Raw genomic sequence first — 27,857 nt, 5'->3', positions numbered from 1 at the left:
GAGCTACCTTGGGAATTGTCTGTTGCCAGAGAGGAATGAGAAGCTGCAACGATGGTGACTTTACTGTGTCCAGCTCCTGAGGTTGCCCTGCTAACACCGACGCAAGCCTTCTCACCATTTCACAGTTAAGCCAGTAACGCATCTACCTTTAGCAACCTTCTAAGACCCTGACAAGGAGCCACTTTTTGCAGGAGTGATCCAGGCAACAGGCACTGCCTGTTCAACCCCACCAGTGCAGGAACTTGCCCTTGGCACAGGGCTAACCAGGGGTAACAGGTCACCCAACCCCAAACCTTCACACCAGGAATCACAAACATGACGACCAAGCAGTAAGTGGGACTGGCCGCTGACACATAGTACTTGGACGAGTCTTGGAGACTCCCTTTTATTTTCATGGTCACAGTGATGTGCGTGTAGGTAACAGCAGCAGGCTTTGAAACATACAGCACAGTCAGACAGAGGCATCCATCACACACGTCTAAGCAGCCGTCACCAGCAGTTCCCCCCCAGCCAGCTGCTGACACAGGACACGCTGTCTGAGCAGAAAGAGAACAGTTGCTGAGGAGCTACAAAACCTCTTTGGTCCCATTAGCTTAAGGGCTCCCACTTGCCTTTTCTGTCACCAGAGAGTAGACAAATTGAGCAGCAAGAACAAGAAGGTGAAACAAGATCCTGCAACTGCAACAGGAGGGAGGGGAGGAAGCAGAAGGCCGAGGGGCAGGCAGGTGTAGTGCATTCGTACCACCGCCAGCACGGCCCCCGTGAGAGGCCAGCAGGTTACAGCTACGTTGGGGGTCAGCAAGGAAGGCTGCATGGTGCTGTACAAGGATCTTCCAGATTCAGCTACAGTATAAAAACCTCCTGACAACGCCTGTAGGAGGATTGCGAGATTTGCAGCACTTGTTCTATTCCAGTTAGTCTGAGAGCATGCAGGCTCTTAGTCTGAGAGCATGCAGGCTCTGTTAGTCAAGGTAAGGCGTTACATTGTGGCGGGGATCATTTCTATAGATTAAGAAATATAAATAAAGCCCAAGTCTGACCAGGGCAAGTGTAGGCACAGAACTCCACGCACCTGCAGTGTCTGAGTGACATCTCTGACAGCCAGTACTGCCCAGTAGCCTGGTGTCTGTGTAGCTTAGAGCAAGAGGTTCTACTTTAGGTCAAGGCACTCCAGGAGTCTCTGCCCATGGCAGCAGAGCACCATGAATAGTCCTAGAGTCAATGTAAACCAAGTACCCCAGCACAGCTACTTTCCATCTTCAGTCTTTGGTAAGTGCTAACATCAATAGTACCCTGCACTAGCACAAAATGTGCTGCAGGAGCAAGGCAGTAAGTGTTCCCCTTGCTCAGAGCAAGGCAGGCTGGAGACACTACAGACATAGCACAGAGCCTTGTGCCTCCTATGGAACAAAAGGCTTTGAGATTTTAATAACTGAAGATGAACTAACTTTTAGCACGGGCTGAGACATGTTGCCTCAGTGTATCAGTTCAAAGCAGGTTCACTCCATGCTTCAGCAGCTTTTGCTTGGCTTTGCTTGGCAAGGTGAATGCACTGTCGTGAGGGTTGGGAACACCTGAGTTGCGGAGTGGAGCACCCAGCTGCTGGAAGTAGGTTTCCTGGACGGGGTTCCGGCAGGCATACACAGCTGTGGAGGCATTCCTAGCAGGGCAGGAGAGAAGGCAGTGGTCAGGATTTATAGCTTTGTGCAAGATCCACTTCAACTCGCCAGACTGGCTGTTGGGATGCTTACGGCACTGGACTCCCAGCTGTTGAGAGGGACTTTTCTCTCAGCAGAGCAAAGGAACATAGAACTAAAATGGGCAGCAAAACCCTGCAGTGTATCACCAGAAGGCCACAGGGAACCAGACCTGCCTTCCTAAAAGAGAAAGTGTCATATGTCGCATGCTCTGGGACCTACTCAGCAGCATTAACACCCATGCATGTGGCCATCCTGTGATTATTTCCCTTGCTGGCACACTAGCCCTGTACATCAAGAGCCAGTAGTTAAATGCTCCTTGCGTCCAATACCCCTTCTTTCCTGGAGGAAACTAGCTCACTGCTGCTGTCCATAAGCAAATCCCAGCACAGCACCCTTGCAACAGGAACCATATGAGGTCATTCAGTCACACATGATGAAGCTTAGATGACAGTCAGATACTGTACCCAGGAAAGCTCAAGTTGTTGATTAAAATCACTCAGTATTTACCTGCAAGAGGGCTGGCAGGGAGCAAAGCAAAGGAGTCTGTACTCCTCCTTGATGGAGGAAAGCAGCAATTGATATGTTTGCTGACACCCTTCTGTGACAACCCTCCATAAAAGAAAGCAGTTTTAGTCATCTTGTTACTCAGTCTGATTCACACACGGAGTTGCTTTTTTTGGGGCACCAGAGAATATGCCAGCTTAGCCAGTACAGGATTTAAGGAGCCAGTCAAACTAAGGCTAAACAAGGAGTTCTCCAGCATTGAAGTGTATGATTCACATTCCTTTGGCAAGCTGTGTCAGAGAAGTGTAACAGTGTAATTCCCAGAAGCATCTTTATTTCAACATGTTTTGGACAAACAAGCGCAGCCAGGCAAACAGAATCTCTGCACGCTCACAACACAACCATCCTCTCTGAGATCAGCTACAGGAACGGGGCGAGTGCTGTAGCACGAGATCAGCTTTAGCTGCGGCTGTGTGGAAGGGCTCTGACTGTGATAAGACCATCTCGCCTGGCGCATTACAATTGAGTTTGTCACACACATTACAGTGTGTTTCCAACCCAACAAGCCGTGCAAGAAAACAAAATCTAGGTTGCCAATTCTGGGCGCCTTTGGCTCCCAGCCGAGACACAAATTTATTAGGAACAGCTATATTTAAAACTGCATCTTAGAACCTTATGGTGCCAGAACTGGCAATACTCTAACATTGTATCTTAATCCAAACCCATGGCACAACTCAGCTGGGCCTCCAGTCCACTCGCCACAGTGCCATTCTTGCCTCTCAACATCCAGATCACACTACAGGCAGAATATTAAGTAGCCCGCATCTAAAGAGGAAACTTCAGGGAATAAGGCAACATGACTGACCCTTGGCAAGAGACACCGGTGTGATTATAATGCGTGCTGAACCTCAGCCAGCCTCAGAAAAGGCATTCCCCCCTTCTGCCTATTCTGTGTGCCACCCAGTACTCCTGGGCCTGGAAGAGGAGGGAGTTACAAGCACACTTTACCTGATTATCACTTCTGAAGCAGTCGGAAGCTGGTTGAAGTTGGAGTGGATCAGTGCAGCAGCTCTCAGGAAGTGCCGATCCAGAGGGCCAGGTGTTTGGGGCAGGTTGGCTGCAGAACAGGAGCAAGGAGCATGTTAAAAGCCCACTCTGTAGAGGAGCGTGCCCCCATTTACTGAGCAGGAAAAGGCTGCGGACCTCTCCCACAGATCCTGGCTATCTGCAGAAGAGAGACTGGGTGACAACCTAAATCCCAATGTGACCTCAATGCAATTAGTCAGTGACTTGCGCCTGGTGTACACACTTCAGAGGGGGGGGACAAGAAGGCCCAAGGCCTGGGTTACCCAGAATCGTTGGGGTTTCTCTCTTTCCCTAAAGCACTACTTCTGAGCTGGAGGGAGCCAGGACGCTGCCTATGACACTGCCAGAAAAAGGGAAACATTAGAATGCAACTGGAGAAATAGTGTACGGGACTTTCTACACGTTGATGGTCTAGTCACCAATCCAGGGCAGCAGTCACTGAACTGCTGGCTACTGCCTGTTCCCTGTTCCTGCTTCTCATAGCCAGAAAGGACTGACAAACACTGCTGTACAGCAGGACAAAAGGCATCACACCAGGGATGAATGGAGTTGGGGGAAGGACAATGGATTTGAAGAGGATGTCGAGTCCTACTTAGTCCTTCACAGAACCCAAAGCAACATCATTTCAAGCAAAGTGCCAGTGGCAGCTGCTCCATCTCCCAGAAGCCTCTGGGCTCTCATCCAAATAAAGCGATCAACAAGCCTTCAGCAGATTATAAACTCACAAAAGATAAAGCTTCCTCAATAGGGCCTCATATCCAGGCTATTTTGTAAGAGTTATAGCAAGCAATGATTCTAAGAAGTTGTCTGAAGCATGAGAAAAGGTTACCATAAACCCTGCTCTCCTCCTTACTCCCTCCTCCAAAGCAGCTGCTGCTCTAGGAGATGAAGGCTTACCTGTGAGTACGTTCTGAACGCAGTCATAGTGAGTGAAGCTGTAGGTTGTCTTGGCTGGGGACAAGGAGTCTTTGGGCAGAGTCTCCCTCAGATGAACCTCAAGGCCGTTTAGAGAAGCCAGACTGCTGTGGTACTGCAGAGAGGGCAAAAAACAAGTGTTACAGCAGCAGCCTGACTTCATCTAGATTTCCAAGGAGGTACCAGAGGGAGCTTGGGTGACCAATGTTGATGACAGGGAGACTGGACCCTTCCACATACTGCTGCTGCTGACCAGGCCCCCACCAGGAACGGCTGGGAAACTTGGGCATGGAAGAAAGCAGATGAGCCTCATAACTTACAAGTCAGTGAGACAGGGACTCAGAAAAGGGTACTCCAACCTGAAAATAAGCCATTAAACCAACTGATGCTATTAATTACAGGAAAACATAAGACTCCACTAATTTACCATCAAACTTTGTTCTCCAGGGCTCATTTTCACATCCTGGCCATTACTTTCAGCTGCTAGCAAGGGATATTCCTTTGCTTACCAGCCTTTACTACACCAGACAGACAGTACAACACAGGACGCAGCTTTACATGCTTGGGCTGGATTTAATTGCCTGCAGTGTTTCCTGCAGCACGCTCTCAACATATGAGTAAATCTTCTAACAGGCACCCAGCCTCCGCTCCGAGCTTCTGGCTGGCCACAGACTGCAGGCACTGGGCTACCACCAGAAGGAAAAAAAAGCAAAGCCAAGAAAACAGCCTCACCTGTGAGGTAACAACAGGCCTGGCACAGAGCAATGGATTCACGTAACAATGTACTAACATGAAAGCCAAGTTGCTTTCCTGACTGGACTTTCAGTAGCCCAGCTGCCTTGGCCGTGTGAGGCCCCCAGGCAGCAGGCAGGGCTGAGGGGCTCTCCAGCAGTGCTGGAAAGATTAACTCCATGATCCTCCAGCCTGCCCATGTGCTTCCCTCTGCCACGGAGAGGATCAAGCCACTATTCAGCAGGACGACAGCACCTGGCCTACCCTTGATCCCCCTGGTCATGGAACAGGTTTTCTTTTCTGTGCAGCGAAATGAAGGGCTAAGACCTAAAGAGCAGCAGGAAGCCAGCCTGAAAGCCGCCTGCTCTGCAGGGAACGCCTGTATTGGAAACCACCCTCCCAGAGGGATGATCGGTACTGCCTGCTGTTCTCAGCTGCACAAGTAGCATATTTTACCCTTCTTTGGTGTCATTCAGGGGCCTCAAAGCATTCAACAAACATTAATTACAACTCGGCTTTGACATCCCTGAGAGCTGAGGGTCATTTTTAATCTACAGATAAACAAAGGAAGAGACAAGCTGAGGTTACGCCTCAAATCCACCATGATGCCAGCAGCAGAGACCAGCTCTACCTCCTCAAACAACACTCTTCCTCCTGGGATGATGAGACATGCAGTGCATCTCCCCTAAAAGATAACAAACACCTGTACACAGAGTGAGAGTGTAGTCAGAAGAATCCAAAACCCAAGATGTGTGGAAGTACAGTTTTGCTAAGATTTGCCAAAGCAGGAGTATGCAAGACGGAAGCAACGTGTTGGGGAAAAGAGGAACCTGAATGAAACAGGACTTTGTCAGCCCTGGAGCAATACGTAAAGGAAAACCGACCAAAATGCATTACAACGGTGTCAGGCAGTTGATCTTGAGACATAACAAACTGAATGACAAACTGAGCCAGGCTGGGTCCACTGTGGGTCTTGCTTAGGCATCTGATGAGGGGAGGACATGCAATGCAATGTGTCACTAGCAGAGCTAACCCTCCAAACAAGGCATTTCACATGCTAGCTACATCCTTCAGATGCTCCTTCTCATGGCAGGTCAGACATGAAGCAGAGCAGAGGCTGTCGGGGATCACACCGCCTCTGAGCACTGTGCTGCCAGACTGGAGCCACAACTGGAGGCAACCCTGAAAAGCTGGGGGTACCTGTGCAATAAAGACAACCTCCATCTCTCAAGAGCGCCAGTTCCTACCTCCCTGTATCTCCCCCTTTCCCCCTCACCAGAGAAGACGTGGTAGAGCAGGAGATGTTGTGCAGATGCCTGTTCAAAAGGAGCAGAAAGGGGGTAGAGCAACATGCCATGTCTAATGCAAAAGGCCACGGCTGCACCTCCTGGCCTCTGCTGATTTTGCCAACCCTTCCTAGAGACAGCAGTCCTCCCATGCTGTGTGGAGGTGGCATCGCACTGCTTACAGGGGGTGGGATCGCAGGCACAGCCCCCGAGTCTCACAGCTCAGAAGGAAACGGAGTAACCTTGAGGCTCTGCTAATGTTGGGAGCCCTTAGTCTGAGCTTTCCTCCACCTTCCAGTCTGTCGGTTAAAGAAATTAGGTTGTTCCTATGGCAACTGGCATATCAAACAGGCCTCTGCAGCTTTGACTCAGCTCCTGCTAGGGAGGCAGAGGCCAGGCAACAGCTCTGCAGACTAATGCTTCACCGGGAAATGCCAGGGGCTGGCACCTCCTTCCCCCGCAGCCCCACTAGCTGCACCTCACCGCTTGGCAGGGAAGCCTGTGCACCGAAGCAAATCCCACAGCAGAGTAATTTGGAATTGCTCTGGTACAGCACCTATTTGCAGTGCCCAAGTGGCAGCCTTCGCTCTGCCCCCCCCGGAGAGCAGTGCCAGGGAGAGCAGGCTGTGGACTCAGCCAGCCAGACTTTCTTGAAGAGAGGAAACGCTCTGGGGACTCGATGCCAGACACGTCTCTCCGGTGCTTCCAGAGTGAGAAGCTGTGACATGTGAAGTGGAGGTTAAACAGAGAACAAACCTTGCTTTCCAAAAAGCACTACAAAACTGACAGTTTCCCAACAAAACCCAGATCCAGCACAGGCCTTTGGCAGCCTGCGGGGCTGTCTGACAGTCACACCTACACATCCTGCTCCAGCGCGGAAACCGACAGACAACAGGCAACAGGAGTCGCCTGAGAGACAATGCTCTCACCTCTCAGACTCGCTCCCTGACGTTTGTGAACAACCTCCCAGGTAGCTTTGGTTGTGGCAACGAACCCTAAGACAAATGGCTTTGCCTTGCACAACAGAGAGCAGGTAAGGAATGAGATGGGGAGCGCAATCCAATGCTCGCTCTTCAGTTGTAACCCCTGCCCCCACCACCAGGCAAGCAGCAGTGAGAGGAAGAGCTTTCCCACTTACCACATCTTCAATGGAGCTCTGGTCCTCTCGGAGGTCATCTTCAGCTAGCAGGGAGAGCACAAGCCCCTTAAGGCAGTGAACATACAAGCTCATCTTAACTGGTTTGCACTGTTCGCCTGACTCCACACCAATGTGGGCTCCTCGACTGTCTACCTGAAGTGGCCAGTCACTCTCCTTGCTTCTGGGACAGTGGACATTCTCTGCTGGGTCACCGGGCAGACTCTCTTGAACCTCTACAGCTGGCAGCTGACTTCTGCTTTGGAGCTCTGATTGCACAGCAGCAGCTGGACAATCCAAACCCCACACATTGCCACCAGCTGCACCACTGCTTTCTCCAGAGACACTATTTTGGCTCATAGTTCCTTGTTTGTCTTGTTTACCTGATTTCCTTCTGCTCAACTCTTGGGCAGGAGAGCAAACAGCCGTACTGCCACTGGCTGCACGATAACTTTGGAAACTGCTTTGCTCAACGTCAGAGTTCACAAGGGATTTCCCCATGTTCTGACTCTCCTGTTCCCAGGCATAAGGGTTCGGAAAGGAAAAGCCTTCCAGATATGGACCTGTAGTTTGAGCATATTCAGCAGTATGGAGTGTGGAAGGGCTCAGCAGCTGCTTTGTGCCTATCTCTGATGGGAAGGCTGCTTTTTTACTGAGCTCTGAGGTTTTGTTGTCTGATCTGCTCGGTTTTGCAGTTGGAGAATTCTTTGTACTAGTTTCCGTTTCAGAGAAGCCCTTCAAAGGACCGGTGTTAGCAAGGCTGCCTGATTGCACAGCATCTTCTGGTGCAGCTGTGCTTGAAGCTTGCTCAGGGGACTCCTGCACAGAGATATTATTCATGTTTTGGTTTTCATGAACTCCTGTTGACTCCGAAACTGCCGGAGAGCAGAGAGCATTCTTCTCTCCTCTAGGGCTTGCTGAGGACACAGACGACCTAGCAGGAGATGACAAGTTGATTAAACTACTGAGTAGGATCTGTTTGGAGTTATTACCTATCTAGTAACATTACCACCTCCTACAGTGTTCAATAGCTGATCTATTCTCTGCTACAAAAAGCATCCACCTGGGAAAAGGATGGGCTAAGGTCTAACAGAGGTGAAAAGCATGGGCCTCTTACACTGCAGACTCCTGGGAATGTCACTCCCTTACTCACAAAGCACATAGGCTTTAAGCAGCACTGTGAGCTAATAAACAACAGATCACACTTGGTCTTGGGAAACAGTTCCGCTTCATGCTGCTTCACAACAGAGACACGGACACCACAAATTCTGTCCGCTCTGAAAGACCTCAGGCAGCTTTAACAGTCAGATGACAGAGTTTGAGTTAGTATCAGAGAAAACAGTGACAATGGCTAGTGAGGACACAGGGTCACATGTTAGCTCCTTTGCTGCAAAAGCCTCTCTGTGTGTCAGATTGATTTCCTACCTAGTCATCCACTCCACTGGAAAGTCTCGGAGCACTGAGACTTCACCTTCTGTTAGGAATACTGGGATGATACGGACACCCTGCGGCAATGGAGAATCTGCAAAAGCAATGGAGGTTCGAGGACTAAATTAACATGCCCAGCATAAAGAACAGAAGCCAAACCTATCAGCCCAAAGGCTTCCGCAGGAGATGAAGGCAGCTATCATTCTGTATCTTGGGTCACCACAAACTGATCACGTCTGACTAGGCAGCATTTTCCCCCCCTCTTCATCGCTTAATGCCCGACAGTTAAAATTTCCCTTGGTGTTTTTTTTATTAACCACCCTGGCAGAGTATCTATAAACTGATGCTCAGAAACAGTGACTGAAGATCTGGACTGTAAGCATCAGCCATCTGTTTTCAGGGCTCCATCAGTGGCCAAATAGGCACATGGGTAACTGGAATTAAAGCAGGCGTGTTGGGAATCTGCAGAACTGACAATTAAACCCAAAAGAGCAAATTCCTTTGCTTAGCCAAAGGAAGGAACTAGTTCTGATTACACGACACCCACTGGCACATGCTGACTAGTGGCAGCAACACCCTCAGGGATATACTCCTGCATCCAGCAAGAGCTTTGACGTGAATCCCAGAGAATCAGCTCATGCTCTCACTGCAGAGAATGCAGCCCCAGAGGGTCGCCCATATGCTGCTGTGCGCTTGGCAATCAGTACTCTGCAGCTGGATGCTCACCAGGCTCCCGCTGCTCCTCACCTCCAGGCTCACTCTGAAAGAAAAGCCAAGAATCAGCTCTGTGGCATGACTTGACACTGGTCATCAGTGCCACCAGGACGTCTCTTCCAGCCTCCTCAGCCTCCCTGTAACTACTGCAGGCCCCAGACCATCCCCTTCAGCAAATGCTGTGACTGGTTTACTATGCTGGGCAGTGATTTGTTCCTTAGGTAGCCCTCGAGGTAGAGGGATGTCCCAAGAACCAAAATACAGCTGAAAGTAAGGACAAATACACACCTGAAAGCAAGGACAAATACCACAATTTGCCATTACTGCCTGCTCAGGGCACAAAAACTTGGTTTGCTCAACCAGATTAAGAGCAGAGGCCTTCTTCTTCATATCTGGATCTTGATGGCTTTTTTGAACCACATAAATAATTACTTTTGACAGGTTTTAATGCAAACGAAAATTGATTTGTCACTGTCAGACATAGATTTTATATGTTTAGCACTAAATACCTAAACTTGGGTAAAAAGTTAATCAAAACATGACACAGATGAGAACTCATGAATTCAGTAACTTAAAGAATAAAAAAAAAAAAAAGCAAATTCCTAGTGCAGAAGTCTTGAAACCTTACTCAGGCATAACTAATAAAAGCTTTTAGCATCAGCATCAATATTTGTCCTTCCCAGTAATGGACATGTAAGATCTACATGACAAGAGCTCCCACACTGCTCTTACAAGTGGGTATCTGCATGCAGGGAACATGTTTAGCAACATACCTGGCCTGGAGACTCATTGCCTTGAAGGAGAACTTTGGCAGTGAGAGGAGGTGGCAGCTGGGTGCTCACAATCCTAAAAGGACAAAGCAAAATCATCCAGGAGCAGAACATCCATTTCCTGAAGCTCAGCCATAGACTCCTGGCACTCAGTGCATCAGGACAGGCAGAGTCAGCCGTAACGCTCACAGGACATTTCTGCTTGTACTGAGCAAAACCAACAGTGCTGCAGGGCCCCACGTCACAGCTGGGTGATCCTTGGCAGTCCCCAAGGTTCCATGGCACCCACCTCTCCCGGTCCCACCAGATACTCTGCAAGGGTTGAAGGACCATCCCCAGACATGGGCTGGAGCTAACACATTGCTGCACAAGGGGAATGAACATTGAGTGACCATCAGGAATCTTTTTTTTTTTTCTTTGGGTAGTTCCACTCTAAACTTAGGAAAGCTGCTTGCTGGCATTTACTTTGGGCCAATAAGTCTGGTTTTGCTAAGTCAAAACCTAAGACAGATCAATCTATACAGGCTTCCTGCCACTCCAAGAGCCGTGGACAGTGGAGAAGGTTTGGAAAGACTAGCACTCAAACTACTGCAACACAGGCCCCTTGTACAGGACTTCCAAAAGTATTCTTGGTCTTTCCATTTACGTCTCATTGAGATCCACATTCTGGAGGTTCTCCAAACGACTCTAAAGAAGTTTAACCAAGCACAAAGCCCTTTGCAGTGTTGTTAGCAAGACTTGACTTCAGAGAACTCTGATGACACTTGGTGAACAAAAATCTCCATCAGACAGACCAGTGATACAAGACACAGACATCAGTGATGGCTAGATGCAGAAGACTCCGTTTTCAAGTTAGATGTCCACTTCCACTGCAACATGCTGCCAGCTTTAAGGTGCTGCAATGACTCACGCTCAGCATCCTGCTTGTAAGTATGAGATCATTCCCTTAAAAATGCCTGACTTGCCTCTGTCAGACCTGGAAGGATGCACACATTGTGGCATATTTCCAGTACTCGTAAACGGTGTTACAGGAACAGTTTATGCTGAAGAAAAATGGCATTTGAATGCTATTGCCAAGAAATTCTCAGAATCCCACACCGCCTGTCTTTCAAGGCCACCTCTGAGGCTTTCCTTGATGTTGTTCAGTGCCACATCTGCAGCATCTTCAGCTATGATTAATCTCCAGCTGAAAGAAGCCAGCATTTCTCATGGGAAATTCTGGCTTGTTCTTCTGCATACTTTCTATCAGTATAGACAGTGGTCCCGGGCCATCAAGTTGGTCACAAATACATACATACAGCACATGCATCCACTGTATTTGTAAGACTGCAAAAAGAATACTAATGGGAAAGAATCATATTCGCACAACTTTTTCTTGGTGACTTCCACCTAAAAAGCCAAAGTTCATGTCCTGCTGAACATCAAAGACAGCAGATTACTACTAAACCCCAAACCTTAAATTTCTTCATGTTTCCATTTCTCTCACTAATAACTGCAAGTAACCTCTCATCCTCTGTGAAACACACCAGACAACAGGGATTACTTTGCCTGAAGCATTAATGTTCCCACCAATAACACAGAGCAGCCCTGTGTGTACAGCTAGGTCCTTGCTCCACTCCCCGGCTGCACTCCGGGATCACAACCCTGAGAAGGCGCAGATTTAACGTGCGGGTTAAACCTTTAGGTAACGTCTGGTTACTTACAAGCCTTTGTAGAGAATACAGCCTGCCAAGACATGGGGAGACCGCTGGCAAGTTTGCAAGATGAGAGCTGCTTTCAGTAAAAGTAGGGGGTCCACCTAGACAGGGAGAACCACAAGAAGTTAGGACAGAGAATCCTGGGAAATGCTCAAAGCAGCAAATAAACACAAAACCATTGGCATTAAGGCAGCTCGAGAGCCAGACACTATAGAGGACAGATGTTTACCTTGGTTTTGTCCAGATTCCAGAGAGAATTGAAAATCTTGTGGAGGTCACTGGTGTTTTTTTGGATATGTTCAATGTATCTGTCCCACTGCCTGCTCAGTTCCTCCTGAGAAAATGCCTGCAGACAACAAAAATCCACAGAGCTGTCACTGCACAGGCCTTAATGCATTCAGGATGTTAGACTGGCACCATCAACCTGAGAGAGTACCTATAAGTGACGAATCTGGGGAGGATGAGGAGGAAGATGATACTGAAAGTGCTTCAAACTGAACATTTAGGAAACTTTTAGTAGATACCCCCACTACCACGGTGCAACAGGAGGATGGGCCTGTACACTTTTCCAGGTCCCAATTCTTTCATGTATGAGCTTGTTCTGATCCTTGCTAGCAGGAAGACAACATAAAGGAACATGCCAGCACGTATGTGCCTGGGTAGAGCTTGGCCAATTCGGGAAGTATTTTAAGATCTCTTCCTAGGCAGAAACATCATGGCTGCTGGTCTTTAATTACCACATATGCATGGTGCACAGGTCCATTGTAGAAGGTGAAGAGGCTGATCAGCTGCTCCAGAAACCGTCTACAGCTGACATCAGGAAGCTCAACAGCACAGCCCAGAACCTTCAATACAGAAAGCCAGGAATGAAGAATGTTTACTGACAAAACCCAGGTACAGCAGGTGAGAACAACTCTCAATCGCTTTCAAATGAGTATCAAAGGCATACAAGCAGTTCTGTAGCAGGCAAACATCCCCCAGATTCACAAGTCAGATGAAAAGGAAATTCAAAAATACCCACAAAAGAACCCTGGTGCAGACAGGATAAATAAACAATATTGGAAACCCAGCGTTTTAGATGTGCTCCCTTCCCACGTTAGATGACCTAGCTCAGTGCTCTAACAGCTAAGAATGCTTTCCTGAAACTAAGTACTTAAAAACATTCAAATTAACTTGTTATTTATAGCACTGAAGATACTTAATTTAGTTTTTGAGAGAAACAGAAGCATCAGGCTTTCCATCTCAGAGAGCGCCCAGTGAGCCTGAACAGCACTGCCAATTCATAGAATCACCGAATGGTTTGGGCTGGAAGGGACCTTACAGATCTTGTTGTTCCAACCCCCCTTCTACTAGACCTGTTTGCTCAGAGTTCCGTCCAGCCTGGCCTTGAACACTTCCAGGGACAGGGCATCCACAGCTTCTCTGGGCAACTTGTGCCAGCGCCTCGTCAGCCTCACAGCATTTCTTCCTGATATCTAATCTAAATCTACCCTCTTTCAGTTTAAAACTCCTTGTCCTATCACTACAGGCTCTACTAAACAGTCTGTTCACATCGTTCTTACAATCCCCCTTTAAGTATTGAAAGGCCACTGTAAGGTCTCCCCAGAGCTGCCTCTTCTCCAGGCTGAACAACCCCAGCTCAGCCTGTATCCATAGGCAAGGGGCTCCAGCCCTCTGACCATCTTCGTGGCCCTCCTCTGGTCTGATGGGTCTCAGCCCAATTTCCAGGGGACAGTTTGGGGCATTTTTCTCATGACTCTGCCACAGGCTGCTCTTTATATACTAAATGTCTGCTAACACTGACAGAGTCTGCAGGAAATACCGAGGGTTAGAAGGAAGGAACAATCAGACTATCAAACAGGGAGATCGAGTCCTTATTATAAACTGCAGCACATGGTATCTTGTTTCCAGTCACTACCAGTAACCCAAGGACACATGTAACGATGTAGAGCTCAACATTTTACAGCCACTGCCAGGCACATCTCAAAAAAACACATTGGGTGTGAACACACAGATGAGGTATGTGAAGCTTTTTACAGAACAGCTGAAGTGACTGCCACGACACACAGTTGTAGGCTGTGGTAAAAAAAATAAATCTAAGTTACCTTGCAATGAAAAGTTGTGCATTGCAAGTTCCCACCCCAGCTCTCCCCAGGTCTATCTGTGTGCAGCCCATACCCGGGGCGGGGAGGGGAAGCAGTCTTTTTTGATACGGTAGTTCAGACTCTCACTGTTTTCACTCTGTGACTGCCTCCAGATCTCTTGAACTCACCCACAGATAGTCTCCTTCCACTACAACTGCAAATTTGAGCTTTCTCAGGCGAATGAGACTTGGAGGAACTCCAGAAATCTCAGTCATGCAGTGCACCACTCCGGCAATCTGTCCGCATAGCAGTTCCTGCTGGTCGGGGAGAGTCTGTCGAGGAAGGCAGGGAAAAAAGACTTTTGTTTTCCTTGGAAAAAGAAATCCTGGACTTGGCGGGAAAAAAAATCACTACAGTATTCAGATATAAATAAAAATTAATTATAAGTTTAATACAATTATAAATCAAATGTAGTAGCACAGGCAAATTTCTGGGGAAAAAATAATTGGACTTTTTTTTTTTCAGGCAGCACAAGGGCCTAGAGCTTGTTTAGGGGAACTTCTATCCCTCGTGCATAATTATTCATATCACCAGAACAGACTTGGACTCTGCTGGACTACTCCACCAGTCAGAATCCACAGTGAGGGAGCAGAGCACGGCTCTACCATGACCAGCCTCGGAAGCCCGAGGACTTCTGTGCACCAAGCCTGGGGGAGCACCACTCTGCTCCGCCTGGTTCTAGCTGCATAAGTTTCCTTAAAACTTTTGTGAATACTAAATAGGAATTAATCCAAAGCTCCGCCTGAAAGCCCGGCTATTCCTGAACTAAAATTATGAGCACTGACTAGCAGGACAGACACTTCCTTACAAGCACTGAAATAAAAGCAGACATTACCTGAGGAGGATAAAAATAATAAATCCCAGCACTTGTAGGATCTCCTTCTTCCTTAACCTTTGAGCCATCATAAAGGAAAAAATAATTCCACCTAAAAAAGCAAAGCATTAGCAGAAACGACCATATATTTGAAAACTGTTACATTTCTCCCTCTCCTTTCTATTATTTCAGGTGGAGGAATAAAAGGGTTATTGCAAATGAAGGAAGACATTGTTGTCACAGAGTCACACTGAGTTCAGACCCAAAAGGGTCCCACACTATGAAGTCTGCCCGCTTTTGTGGGTTGAAGATCCCTTCTATAACTCTGCAGCTGAGAGAGGCGGAAGGAGAGGCAGCCTTGTGAGACCCCATCCTGAGCACATGGATTAATCGTCATTAAGCATCAACCACGTACAGCCCAAACAGCTCCCACAATCTGCTGCTTTTCACCCAGTCGCCGACTGCACAGGCCAGGCTGCAAGGAGCACGGGCGGAGGGCACAAGCCGCTGCCCGGCCCACAGGCACCGGGGCCGCAGGGCGGCCTGGCCCGGCCCGGCCCGCCCCTCCGCGCTCCTGCGGCCGAGCCCGGGGAGCCCCGGGCCCGCTCCTGGCCCACATGAAGCACCTCCCTACGAAACCGAAGGGACAAACCCGCGGCCGGTGTCCGCCACGCGTGCCGCAGGCCCAGGGGAAGGGGCTCACCATGGCGCCGGGCCGGGCTCCGGTGCAGCGGGCCAGGCCATGGGTGTCGGGCTGCCGGCGGCGGGCCGGGCCGAGAGAGGGGCTGTCCCGCCGGCGCCAGGGCTGAGCGGCCCGGCCCTCCCGCCGCTTCCGGGAGGCGCCGCTCCCGTGACCGCGCTACGGCGGCCGGGCGGGACATGGCGGCGGCGCCGGGCGGGTGGCGGGCCGCGGGCGGGCGGCGGCGCCGGGCGGGCGGGGAGGCGGCGGGGGCCGGCGCGGTGCTACGGAGGCTGCGGGAGGCGCGGTGAGTGCCCGGCCCCGGCCCCTGTGCCCCCAGCCGCAGGCGCCGGGCCCCGCTGACGCTGCGCTCTCCCCGCAGGGACGATCTGCTGAGCTCCGGGTTCTGGGAAGCGAGCGCCGGTGAGTGCGGAGGGCCGGGAGGGAGGGGGAGGGGGCCGGAGGAGAGGGCCGGGAGGGAGGGGGAGGGGGCCGGAGGAGGGGGCCGGGGCGGGGGTGGGGGCTGGAGGAGGGGGCCGCCGCCCCGCCGACGCTAGTCTCCGCGCCCGCAGGAGCCGTGCGGGCCCCGTTGGGCAGCAGCGCGGAGCCGCCCGCCCACTGCGTCTGCTACGGCCTGGGCCGCTTCAGCGTCTGCCCCGCCGCCCGGCACCAGCTGGCCTTCCTGCTGCTGCTGCTGGAGGAGCTGGGGGTGAGCTCCGGGGGGTGAGCTCCGGGGGCGGGGGGCGCGGGTCGGGGTCCGCCGGGCCCATCCCCGCCGCTCCCCCGCAGGTGCCGCCCGGCCGGTGCGCGCTGTTCGATCCCGCCTTCTCCGCCCAGGAGGCGGACGCGCTGCGGGAGCTGGGGCTGCGGCTCCTCCCGGAGAACGAGGTGAGGGGGGCGCCGGGGATGGACCTCCATCCCCACGGGGGGCTCCCGGGGCTGGGCCCCCATCCCCACCTGAGCCACCCCCACCAGGGCTGGATCCCCCATCCCCCCCGACCCACTCACCGGGGTTCTGGAGCTGGACCCCCCCACCCCCAGGGTCTCCCAGGGCCAGACCCAAATCCCCACCCAAGCCACCTGTTGGGGTTCTGGGGCTGGACCCCCCATCCCCACTGGGGCTTCTGGGGCTGGACCCTCATCCTGCCTGAGCCACCCCCCCCCCCAGACCTGGACCCTGATCCCAGCCACCCCAAGGCCTGGACCGCTGTCCCCACTGGGGCTCCTGGGGCTGGACCCCCATCCCTGCCTTGAGCTACCCTGCAGGGCTCTCAGGACTGGGATGAACCGTCCGGCCTTTGCTGCCTGCCTGCCGGGGCCCAGCTGTAACAGGAAGAGTTGGTTTACACGCAGGAGGGGAAACACGACGTTGAGGGATCGGCCACGCTGTTTTACATGGTGCACTGCGGGAAAGCCTTGTACAACAACCTCCTGTGGAGGAACTGGTCTGCAGGGGCACTGGCCAAAATGGTCATCATCGGGAACAGCTTCAAAGGGATTGAGGAACGGTGCGTGCAGCCTCCCCAGGGAAAGGTTCTGGTGCCTCCAGCAGTGTTTTCCTCTCCTCCCTTCTTTCACTCCTGCTTCTTTATTGCTTCTGACAATAATACCCATGTTTTGCTCATTTTCAACTTGCTATCCCGTTTGCAGTCATCAACCATCTCCTACCTTTTCTGTCCCACACACTTGTGCAGAAAAGTTGTCTGAAGTCACAGGAACATTGTGTCTAATGCTGATTACCTTATGTTATTCTAGATTGTTGTCAAGAATATTGGAGAGAGATTATTCTTACATAGCAAAGGTATGAGTAGTTTTTTTTAACATTAGCTTTCTGTTGACAAAGCACCTTTTAATGAGAAAGGAAATTAATAGCAATTGCAAAGAGGGTGGTTGTTTTTAAAACCTTTTTTCCTGGTTGCTGCAGTATAAAAATGGAATTGCTTTAGGATCTTTCTACATTATCTGCGGAACACACTGCATGCAGGTGTTGAGGTTAAAATACCATCCTCATTCTTCACAGACTCTAACTGAAATTTGCAGAGTGGTTCCACATAGTCATGTAACTTTTCCTGCAAATGCTTTTCAGGTCTTGAAAGGGACAGAGGAAGTGGCACTCCCCACTCACCCTCGGTACCTGGACACCTTTAATGACACCTCCATCCACTGGTTTCCCTTGCAAAAACTGAAGGAACTCTCCCCTGAGGTCTGGGAGTTCATGGAGGAGCCAATGTACCAAGACTGTGATGACTTGGAGATCATCAGAAAGGAGGACAGAACTGACCGGCACAGTCCCACTGCCACAGAGTCCTGACAGTGCTCTGCAGTGCCGGGGGGGGAACCTTGTGGCTGCACCTTTTCCCGTGGCAGCTTCTGCACAGCCATGACAAAGCTCAATCACTGACAGTGTCACCATGCTCTGCCAAAAGTGGCAGCACTCCAACACTGTGATGGGACATTTTTGTACCTGAATTATTTAATAAAAGGTAAAGTTGTGCTTTGACTTATGACTCACTAAACCCTGCCTTTTACACCATGCATACTGTGTAACAATTGCTCTTTCGATCCCCTCCCTTTTACGAACAATTCAAGGCCTTTGCATATACTACACATGTTCTGAAGCATCAGGAAGGAGAACTTATTGGAGAGGGGGTTGTAGTATTAGCGTCTAGTTGCAAATGCAGACTTATAAAAGCTTTCTCATAGGCAAGGGCCTCCAGCTGCTCAGTGCTACTGAAATCAGCACTTTTTTCTGTAAGGAATAAGGTCATCTCTAGGGGGAAAAAAAATAATCCTGTTTCCCTTCCTTACCTCTGTACCCCGAAGTGCTGTGGTCTTGCCAGCACTCATTCTGTGTATTTGCTGGAAAAAATTACCTCCCTTCCAGCTCTGTGTTGACAGGGCAGAGGGGCACCTGGAGCAGCTGATGGCCTGCAGGCAAGCACCAGGCTGAAGGAGCCACCAACACACCTGCAGAGAGGCAGGATAGGTCCTGGCTGCAGGCCACAGAGATGAGCCCACTTTAAGAGAGAAGTTGTCGGGACAGTAACTTGCTGCCAGAGCAGTGCAGCAGAAAAGGAGCTGTGACATCTCTGTCACTGGAGCCCTTCAGGACTCAGCTACACCAGCCCTCATTCATCTCCCGTTGGCACAGAGATTCTCCTCTCATGGTCCCTTCTAACCTGCTGATAAACCTCTCTCACAGGTGGCAATTACACAAGTGTCAGAACTTCTTGTTTCTCCCTTAGCACTGACTTCCATGTGTCATTTCATCTCTTGACAGTGCCTGAACTAAGAAAAAAAAATAATCCTGGCATATAGCTACGGTTTTACTATATTTAAAAATTCGTAACTTCTTTATTCTAAGAGTTACACTGAACATGTTACTAAGATGGTCTTCACAGTTCAAAGCAGGGGCCTCACTTTGCCATGTCAATGAGACTCTGAAGAGACGTTGGCACCCAAGTCTTTTCTCCTTGTACAAACACCACACCTCTGTCAATATAAATAACAATTCGTCCAAATGTATACAGCTGTTTCCCTTCGTGCCGCTTTCCGATCACAGGCATGAAAACAATGTTGTGCTCCTCTGCTTTTGTCTGAATTAGGTCCTTAAAATTCATGGGCACGGAGCTGGCAGCCATGCCAATGCCGCGCTGGGCCATGTTCTCAGCCTCCCGACGCTCCTGCATGGCTTCATACTGAAAGTCTTTCCTCCGCTCTGTGTGGGTAAGGTAGGCAATGTTCTCTCGAGCACCTGGCTGCATGTACCCACCTGTTTGGAGAGACAAAACACGTGAAAACATGGTCCCAGTCCGTTCCTAGTGCAAGATCTATGAGTAAACTCCAGTCCGGGACACAAAGTAAATCAATAATGCTCTGGATCCTCCTATACACATTCAAATTCACTAAATTTTGTATTGTTACTGCTAATACAGCACAGACTAATTAGGCGAATTTGAGAACTGCAGCAGAAGCAAGAGAGTTTGATACAGTCCCAAATTCTATCTGAGCATGCACAGCACAGGAGGATGCTGCACTGCTACTGGCAAAGGGAAAACGTGAATGACAAAAAGAACAGCAACAACAAACCACAAAACACTCCTCAAAGTCAAAACCTTGCCTGTGGCCTCCATGTGGCACTGCTGGGTTACAGAGAGTGACTGTTGCAAAATCAGGCTCGGGATGGAGCAGTACCATACTGCAGGAAGCAGAATTGCATCAGGAGCACTTTCACTACCAGCCCCCAGTTCACTTTCTGGCTGCGTGACTATCATGCCAGGAATTTCTCAACAGGTGAATTCCTCTTTGTGCAATGCTTGCCTATAGTTGTATCATTTTACCACAGAAATAAACTTAACACTTGAAACGGGCCTCAAGGAATCCTCCATGCTTCTGATGCAGATTCTCCATCACACTATACAGCAAACAGGCAAGAGCAATGCAGGAGAGGAGCTCTCAGTCCTGGAGGGCAGGGCAAATTCTGGGTGCTGCTCCCCCAGGCATGGCCTTCTCTTTTTATACAGTTTAACTCCCAGCAAATTACTAACAATCTGTTCTAGGCCATGGGGAAAGTCACGTGGAAGGAAACTTCACTGCTCTAAAGCCAAAGAGAAGAACCAGTATCTCACCATAAAGGGGAAAAACCTAACAAATTATAGCTTTGGAAGTCAACATCCTTAAATGATGGTCTCTCACTGACTGACATAAAATACACTGTAATCAGGCAAGGCTGACAGAGAATCAGTTGCTTAACAGCACAGACAGCCACTCACCAAAAATCTGCTTCTGCTTCAGTGAAGCACAATTATTAAGTAGCACCTTACAGGTGTTACTGAAGGACAGAGCAAGAATTTCACTGCTCAGGGGAGCTTTACAATGCTGATCAGCAGGGCCATGCCTAAACAGTCTCACAAGAACAAACATTGGCTGTGCTTACTGTGGTGGCATACAGCATCGCCATAAGTCACCTACCAACACTGGAAGAGACAGCCCGGTTCATGATATCGAGAGCTTCATTAAATTTGTCTTTGATCGATGGATGTGCTAACACTTGGTCTGAGAACATGGACTTCCAACCCAAGTACCATTTTGTAATCTCTTCGTAATTGGGGCTGTTACTAAGCCAAGAGCACAGCACCTGCAAAACAACATGACAGATCAAATGCAGAATAGGTACATTTATGGAGGAGAGTCCTGATTACCATTTAAGATTATTATTACTGAGCTTCCAGTAAAAGAAAGGACTGTGACAGTCTTAGAAAATTGTTGAGGTATATGGAGCTATGAGTGGAAATCACCCCATTTGGCAGCTGAAGAATTTCAGTGCTGGGGCAGCTACTTCTAGACAGGAGTGACTAAAACACTTCACAGTGTTCACAAGCCTGTTTACTCAGCCTTCATGCTTTCTCACCTGCAGCCACTTTGGAAAGAAGTGTTTCTCCAGCAGCCCAACAAGGCTGGAGACAGAAATCATCCCCTCCCAGTCAATCACCCAGTAGAAGGCATCCATGTGCTGCTGGTGAGGGTTTATGATGAGTTCGTTCAAACACATCCCTGGGAAAAGGGGGAAAAGAGTTAGAAAAAACAACTCACAGTTTTATCAGTGCCATGACCTATTTCACTAGGAACACACATGATTTGAGGAGCGCCTGTATCACGTCATTACCCTAAGGGACATCTGGGATCTTTAAACTGTTTGGTTGATACCTGCCACCAAAACAGCACACTTCCATTTCCAGTGATTACAATTTGCCACCAGAACTGAGAAACTTAAACATTCAACTGATTTTTAGACTACAGAGCCTTTTAGCCAGTTTGCATGGCTGAATGGTGAATTACAAAATCTCACTGTGAAAGCGTTAGCATAGACCAAATAAAACGGGGAGTAAGACAGAGATATTTTGTAACCTGGTACTACCTGACAGCTATCAGATATTCCTGTCAGCTGAACAACAGAGGAATCTGATGATTTAGAGAAATGAGAGAAAACACTGAGAATAATCAGAGCACTTCCCCATATTTTCTAAAATGCCTGCCACAGAAAAAAAATGCACAGTACTAGCAGCAGAAAAGAAGATGCAAGCTTGCTCTGAACTTACTAGTAATGTTCTTTCAAGTAACACTGGCAACCATACTAACATGTATCTTTTCCAGGTTTAAGGGGGAAGGTGGCAACCAGCAGATTTCAGAAATTTAGCGCCGTCTGGCTCATCTCACCTAGTTTAGGCACAATGTTTTTGACCATAAAAGCCTCCCATGACCCAGGTGTGAACACATCTTTCCAGGGCTGAAGGATCAGTTTGGCAGAGGAATCACTGGGATGCCACTTCTGCAGAGCATTCGCCAGCTTGTTTCGGATGGGAGAATACAGCGGCTCTAACCGTGCCTGCATCAGGGGAAGCCAGGGATGGATCCACGAATGGATTGGGACTGTGTCTGTCAAAGGATTCCAGTTTTCGACCTTGAGGTAAAACAGAAAAGATTAAGCTAAGTCCATCCATTAAAGTCTTGCCAGACGCAAAAAGAGGCATAACGCAACCCCCCAGACTCCTATACACATCAGCAGAGGCAGCAAACTGGTATTTCAGAAGTTCTAGTTGACTGAAATTCAAATACTGATGCAGAGCACAGCTTCATTCTAATGCAGCCCTCTCGTCTTACCTCCTTCTGTAGCTTGGGGAAGATGAGCTGATCCAGAATGTTATCCAGTATCCAGACAGGAACAACATTTACCCAGCTATCCAAGAAATCCACCATGGATCCACAGTTCCTCGGTTGCCACCGTGCTACTATATTTCTGACATATGGCATCCAAATTTCCCACATCAGTCTGTAAAAAAACAAACAAAGAAAGAATAAATCAAAGTTAAGCTTAAAGCTATAGCCCCAGGCCTAAATAAACTAAACGGCAACTCTTACTTAAAAGCTGCTTCTTTTTATATAGCTGACAGCTGGATTTTAACAGACACATCGGGAGAATCATCTGGAAAGCATGCTTGTACCTGTTCTTTTCCATCCCTGAGGAAGCAGCACTTGAAGATGCTGCATGAAGTACAACTCATTTGTTCTTTACCTGTGAAAAGCATCCGTTGACAGGTCCTGCCCACTGTGTGATAACAGCTGATCATTTTCCAAGAGGTTCTTCCACTTGGCTATGATTTCTGTGCCATATGTACAGTCCTGGAAACGATAAGGCATGAACAGCCTTTATCCTTTTTCATTAATTTCAGCTGGTATCTACAGAGAGCAGGCTGATGGCACTCTGCTACAGCCAGCCTTCTCACCCATTCAAAAGGCAAGCCAGGAGCTTGCAGCCATGATTAGTGAAGTCCCACAAAAGGAAAATCCCACTTTATGGACTTAACATACCTCCAGGGGGAGAAGAAGATAGCCTGAGTTTTTTCAGGTGTACAGAGAGAATTCAGATTCTACCTATCACAGCCTACAAAGCATTAAGAATGGCAGCACATATCTGACTACCTGACAGTCTCCTGCTTTTGCTAAAAACCAAGAACTAGAGACTTTGCTTTCATCTACTTCTTCTTCCCAACACCCACAAAAGGGGCTGATTTTAACCTTACAAGCAGCTAAATTGTTAGCTGCTTTGCAGAACAGTAGCCTTCAGGCACAGAAAAGTCTGAGACTGGGTCCAGAGTGGGGTTTGGGTTTGTGTTTGTGTTTTTTTTTCTTCTCTCCATACTGTTCAGAAATCTGGGACAGGGAGTAGGGGGAGGAGTCAAAATAATAAAGACTACTCAAGCCATCAAGTAAGAACTGCAGATAAATCAAATACACACCTTGAGGGGATCCCAGTTCTTGAAGTAATCTTTCATCAGAGGATAGACTATTGCTACTGCCAGGTCTACCCTATCAGACATTCTGTACTCTTCATAGTATTTATCTTGAAGTGTCTCAAAAATCTTCGCACACTCATCCAAGGTCAAGGGATTTTCACAGCTGGGCTGCATCCGTCTCTCACACTCTTCCACCATCTCCAGCACCTTGCTGAGATTGCCAATTGCGGTCTCCTCGTGTGAGAGAACTTCAGACATCTTCTGTATCTCATGGGTCAGGTTGACAACCATGTCTCTCTCATACTGCAGCTGCCGGTCGTTTTGGATGATCTCCTGCTCTGTGATGTCAATGAGAAGCTGCAAGTTGTGCTCCAGCTCTGGCAAGGCAAAACCCTGGGGCTTGGAGTCTTTGCCCAGTGGCTGCTGTGGACTGTCATCTGGGATGTTGTGCTTGTGGCTAATTTGACTGTAGCTGTAATAAACCTTTTGTTCCCGACCCGTCATGTCTATAACCTTCCAAGAAACAAGAACAAACATGTCTCAAGAAACCCCAAAACATCTGCATCTAGTATTTGGAAAAGGAGGAAATAAAATCCCTGACTCCAAACTGAAAACTGGAGATTTCTAAGTATCTTAATTACTCCAGGAGGCTACTAATACACACTGGTATTCTGCATGAGGCAGCTGGGGATTGCCTCTAAAAAGAGGTCTACTCCAGACATGAAGAGTTAGAATGAAGAGGAAACAATTTGGAGTTAGAACAGGAAGAGTCTCCTCTTCTGATCTCAGTTTTACTATTTTGCTGAGTAATTCTACAAGCAGTGAAGATGCAAGTAGTATACTATTCATTACTGCATGGAACTCTTAGGTACTTTGATACTGTTTTAAACCACACAATAAAATTATTCCTCTGAAATTAACAGCTGCCTACAAGACAAATCCTTTACTGTCCCTTTTAGGTAGAAGATGGTTCAAATTATCTGTTTAGTTGCACAATCCCAACAAAGACAGCTGTGCTTTCAGAAGTGGATGAGCATTTTATCTATAACAGATGTGAAACAATTAAACTTATCTTCAATTAAAAAAACACCAAAACAACATGTGTTTTAGCTAATTTGCATTTTCTGAGGCTAAAGAACTTGCTTCAAAACAGATCAAATGTCCTAGGTGACACAGTGGTCTATTACACGATTCAGTGATGAGTCTGAGGCCTTGATTTTTATGAGGTTACTGACAGCTACAAAGCACTCTGAATAAGCCAAGTGGACAAACTGTTTCCCAGAGATGCCATCTCTTGGGTTATCAACCTTACCTTGACTTGAGACAGCTCCTTCTGAGGGGCAGAAAGCTGCTTGCTGATCCTACCCTTGGCTTTCAGTTCTTCTACTGTCTTATAGCTGTATTTGGGCTTTTTCTTGCCTCCATTAGGATCCTTCCGCCACTGACTGAGCTCTTTTTGAAATTCCTAAATAATAATAATAAGAAAAAAAAAAAGTTGTGCTTGCTGCTCTTTGTCATGCCCCAAATTTCACTCTTATTTCCCACAGGAAAATAACCATCGGATCAATGAGGAATGCTGTACAGCAAAATAGATGGGAAAGTGGTAAAGTACTATGACAAACCAGCTCAGATGCCATGATCCAGTCAATCACCCTATTCACAATACTAGCATATGTTTCTGGTATTGTTATATTTTTTTTAATTTAAACAAAATACAAAGACTACTGGAGGGACTCTTTGAAGATGGAGTTCTAGTAAGACTACTGGTATAAAGTTAGCCAGAAACAACAAAGAACACTATGATGACAAGAAGAGTATGTCTAAATGACATTAATGTACTATGTCTTTAGCTTCTTATCTAAAATAAGGCCAAACAGTTTCCTCTGACACACAAGCTAATACTAGAACTGAATTTTGTATGCACAACACAACAGGGAAATGGATATACCAAGAATCATACAAATACCTCCTCAGCTTCTTCTTCCGAGTCCACAACAGGAAAATCCTGCAAAGACTGGCTGGTTCTTTCAGAGCCATATGCCCCCACAGCTCCTTTGCCTTTTCTTTGTTTGGCCTCAATTGGGTTGATAATACCTAAGAGGATGGTAGTTACATCAGGAGCAGGTTTTTTTACCAAGAGAGAGCAGCAAATGCTTTTTCTACAGTACTCTAAGTTAACAAATCAGCACAAACATCCAGCCCAATATTTTGCCTCTATCACTAGAGTATCTTCTACCACTTCAGTAATTCCTTAGTGGCCATAAAATTACTTAATTCCAGCACACACCAAAGAGAAAAAACGCAGAGCATTACTCACAACTGCATTTCCCTGCTTTTTTTTTTTTCATTCCATCACATAAAATAGTATCTCTTTTTCTGTAAGCTAACTACCTTTGGAATTTATCTCCCTTACTTCTGTTTTATTCTTGCAAAATAACAATAGCCAATAAAAAGACCAATAAAACTGGCCTATGGTAATTAAAACACAACTGAATCTTAAGAACAAAGTTATAAGCCACCTGGAGACGGCAGTTCTTTGAAGAACCCAATCTCTTCTCCAAATTACTAGTTAACAATAAAAACCAAACACACACTCAGTACCTTGAGCATTCTTCCCAAGACCTCTTCCAGGAACGTAACCCATCTTCTGGAGAAGCTTCTGTCCAATTCCCTTCGTGTGTCTCTCCCAGCTGCCAAAATCCATAAAAGATTTTGTCCCCCCTACAAAGCCTTTCTGACTAGGCTTGAAATTACCACCCTGTTAAAACAAACAAAAAAAAAGAAACCCACAACCTTAAGGCATCATAATAACCAAGCTCTGTGTAATTTCACTCAAAAGGAAAGTTCTTCCCAGAAGCAATTCAGTTGTCACCACACTACACAGCTCACTGCACCACGATTTGTCCATCCATGTCAGATGCCTGACACCTAAGGAGTTTCCTGGAATTCCTTAGATGGAAAAGCAAAGTCCTGACAAGCTCAAACTGACAACCTGACAGTCATTAGGCTCTACCACCAACTTCAGTTGAAGCTAATTCCTAATTCTTTCTGTCTTTGGTAACCAAAAATAAGGCTTTGATTTTTAATCTATAGCACTCCTAGATTTGTCGCACTGTGCTGTGAGATTTTAAAAAAAAAAAAGTAATTGAAAGGCAGTAAATCACTCCCATTCTTTTATTTCAACCTCAGTTGACCAAAGGGAACATTAAGGAAGATAAAAGGGCCTAAAACGATAGATGTTTCCCGAGGACACCCTGTGATACAACACAAAGCTACAGAAGACCGAGAAAATATCTCCTTTTAACAGCATGCTGTCACATCTTGTTCTCTGGTTTTAACGATATCTCCTTTTCTTTAGTGCTCCTTTGACTACCGCCTAAGTTTCATAAATACCTCACGCAGAATTCAAAACTTCCTGGATAACTCACGGTTTTTAACTTCTTCGGCACAAACTCTTTAGGGATTTCTTCCTGCTTAACGGGCTTTTCATCTTCATCAGAGTCTTCCTCTGACAAATCCTCAGCAGCTGACTTTTTCAGCCCGGCGCGGATGAAGTTCACTGGTGCCGAGTAATCCCTGGAGCTATGCCAAAACAAGACCTGTGAGTGAATTCTGTTCCAGTGGACCGGTGCACGTCTCTACACAAGCCTGGGGACTACTGTGCCTTAGACCCCTCCCTTAAAATGAAATATTAAAAACTGACGAGCAGTTTTTGCGAGGAAACAAATCACTCCTTCCCCCTGGGTAGCAGCGACACGCTCGCACATGCAAAGTCCCCCCAGCCGGGCTGTTCTGATGGGTGTTTACAGCCTGAAGCGCCCCCCGAAACGGGGCAGCCACCCGAGCCTTGGAGCCCCTCCGAGTGGCGCACAGCCGGGGGCCGCCAGACGGGCGGGAGGAGACGGCTCAGCTCGGCTCGGGGGCCCCTTTCCCCCCGTCCCCGGCCCGTACCGCTTGCCGCCGAAGCTGGGCCGCTCCTCGTCCGAGTCGCGCTCGGCCCACACGCCGTAGGTGGCCTCCTCCTTGCTCTGCCGGTGGCGCTGCCGGTGCGGGTTGAACTCGTTCTGCAGGTCCCAGTCCGACACCTCGAAGTTCTCCATCTCCACGCCATCCTCCCCGTCCGTGCCGTACAGGTGCGACATCGACATGGCGCCTGCGGGCCCACCCGCTCCGGCGCCGCTCCACTCCTCCCCTCCAACCGGCTCCAACTGCACCGCTACCGCCCGGAACGCAACAATCTCCTTCCGGTGACGCACCGCCCCAGCCACGCCCACAACCATAGAGCTGGGCAGAGCGGCCACGCCGGGGCCTCCCGCCCAGCGGCTCCTCTGTGGTCTGACGGCGGGCGGCCTGCACCGGCGCAGGCAGCAGGGAGGCAGGGCAGAGCAGAGCCCGAGCTATTAAAACAACACTTTAATGGTGTGCAACAAAGGAAGGAGGCGGGACGGGTGGGTGGGCTC

At 48.5% G+C, this 27,857-nt stretch overlaps 3 protein-coding genes across 6 annotated transcripts; 1 reads left to right on the top strand and 2 right to left on the bottom strand.

Annotated features, from left to right (window-relative positions):
- Positions 1–352: 352 nt before the first annotated feature.
- HPS4 (HPS4 biogenesis of lysosomal organelles complex 3 subunit 2) lies at positions 353–15,758 on the bottom strand. Of its 2 annotated transcripts, XM_055794370.1 has the most exons (13): positions 15,629–15,758; positions 14,947–15,037; positions 14,240–14,383; positions 12,705–12,812; positions 12,197–12,313; positions 11,974–12,068; positions 10,274–10,346; positions 9,513–9,546; positions 8,784–8,880; positions 7,362–8,292; positions 4,188–4,320; positions 3,213–3,321; positions 353–1,660 (listed from the first exon to the last, which is right to left on the bottom strand). In XM_055794370.1, the coding sequence occupies exons 1-13, from the start codon at positions 15,667–15,669 to the stop codon at positions 1,489–1,491; spliced, it is 2,145 nt and encodes a 714-aa protein (XP_055650345.1). In that variant the 5' UTR covers positions 15,670–15,758; the 3' UTR covers positions 353–1,488. The 2 variants fall into 2 exon arrangements, with proteins under 2 accessions (XP_055650345.1, XP_055650346.1); XM_055794371.1 differs by lacking the exon at positions 353–1,660 and having other exon boundaries at positions 3,294–3,429.
- A 28-nt stretch (positions 15,759–15,786) lies between these two features.
- SRRD (SRR1 domain containing) lies at positions 15,787–18,139 on the top strand. Of its 3 annotated transcripts, XM_055794377.1 has the most exons (7): positions 15,787–15,911; positions 15,987–16,027; positions 16,177–16,313; positions 16,394–16,492; positions 16,958–17,112; positions 17,360–17,405; positions 17,691–18,139. In XM_055794377.1, the coding sequence occupies exons 1-7, from the start codon at positions 15,805–15,807 to the stop codon at positions 17,913–17,915; spliced, it is 810 nt and encodes a 269-aa protein (XP_055650352.1). In that variant the 5' UTR covers positions 15,787–15,804; the 3' UTR covers positions 17,916–18,139. The 3 variants fall into 3 exon arrangements, with proteins under 3 accessions (XP_055650352.1, XP_055650350.1, XP_055650351.1); XM_055794375.1 differs by lacking the exon at positions 16,394–16,492; XM_055794376.1 differs by lacking the exon at positions 17,360–17,405 and having other exon boundaries at positions 17,691–17,832.
- A 789-nt stretch (positions 18,140–18,928) lies between these two features.
- Positions 18,929–27,817, bottom strand: TFIP11 (tuftelin interacting protein 11). The gene is made up of 12 exons (XM_005230488.4): positions 27,349–27,817; positions 26,826–26,979; positions 25,999–26,155; positions 25,364–25,491; positions 24,710–24,862; positions 23,401–23,910; positions 22,677–22,783; positions 22,265–22,433; positions 21,821–22,064; positions 21,015–21,157; positions 20,576–20,741; positions 18,929–19,376 (listed from the first exon to the last, which is right to left on the bottom strand). Exons 1-12 carry the CDS (start codon positions 27,675–27,677, stop codon positions 19,021–19,023), a joined length of 2,616 nt encoding a protein of 871 aa, XP_005230545.2. The 5' UTR covers positions 27,678–27,817; the 3' UTR covers positions 18,929–19,020.
- Between the last annotated feature and the right edge of the window lie 40 nt (positions 27,818–27,857).

This window comes from Falco peregrinus, chromosome 2, assembly GCF_023634155.1.
Source record: "Falco peregrinus isolate bFalPer1 chromosome 2, bFalPer1.pri, whole genome shotgun sequence".
Classification (NCBI taxonomy): Eukaryota; Metazoa; Chordata; class Aves; order Falconiformes; family Falconidae; genus Falco; species Falco peregrinus.
This window is presented reverse-complemented; position numbering and strand designations above follow the sequence as displayed.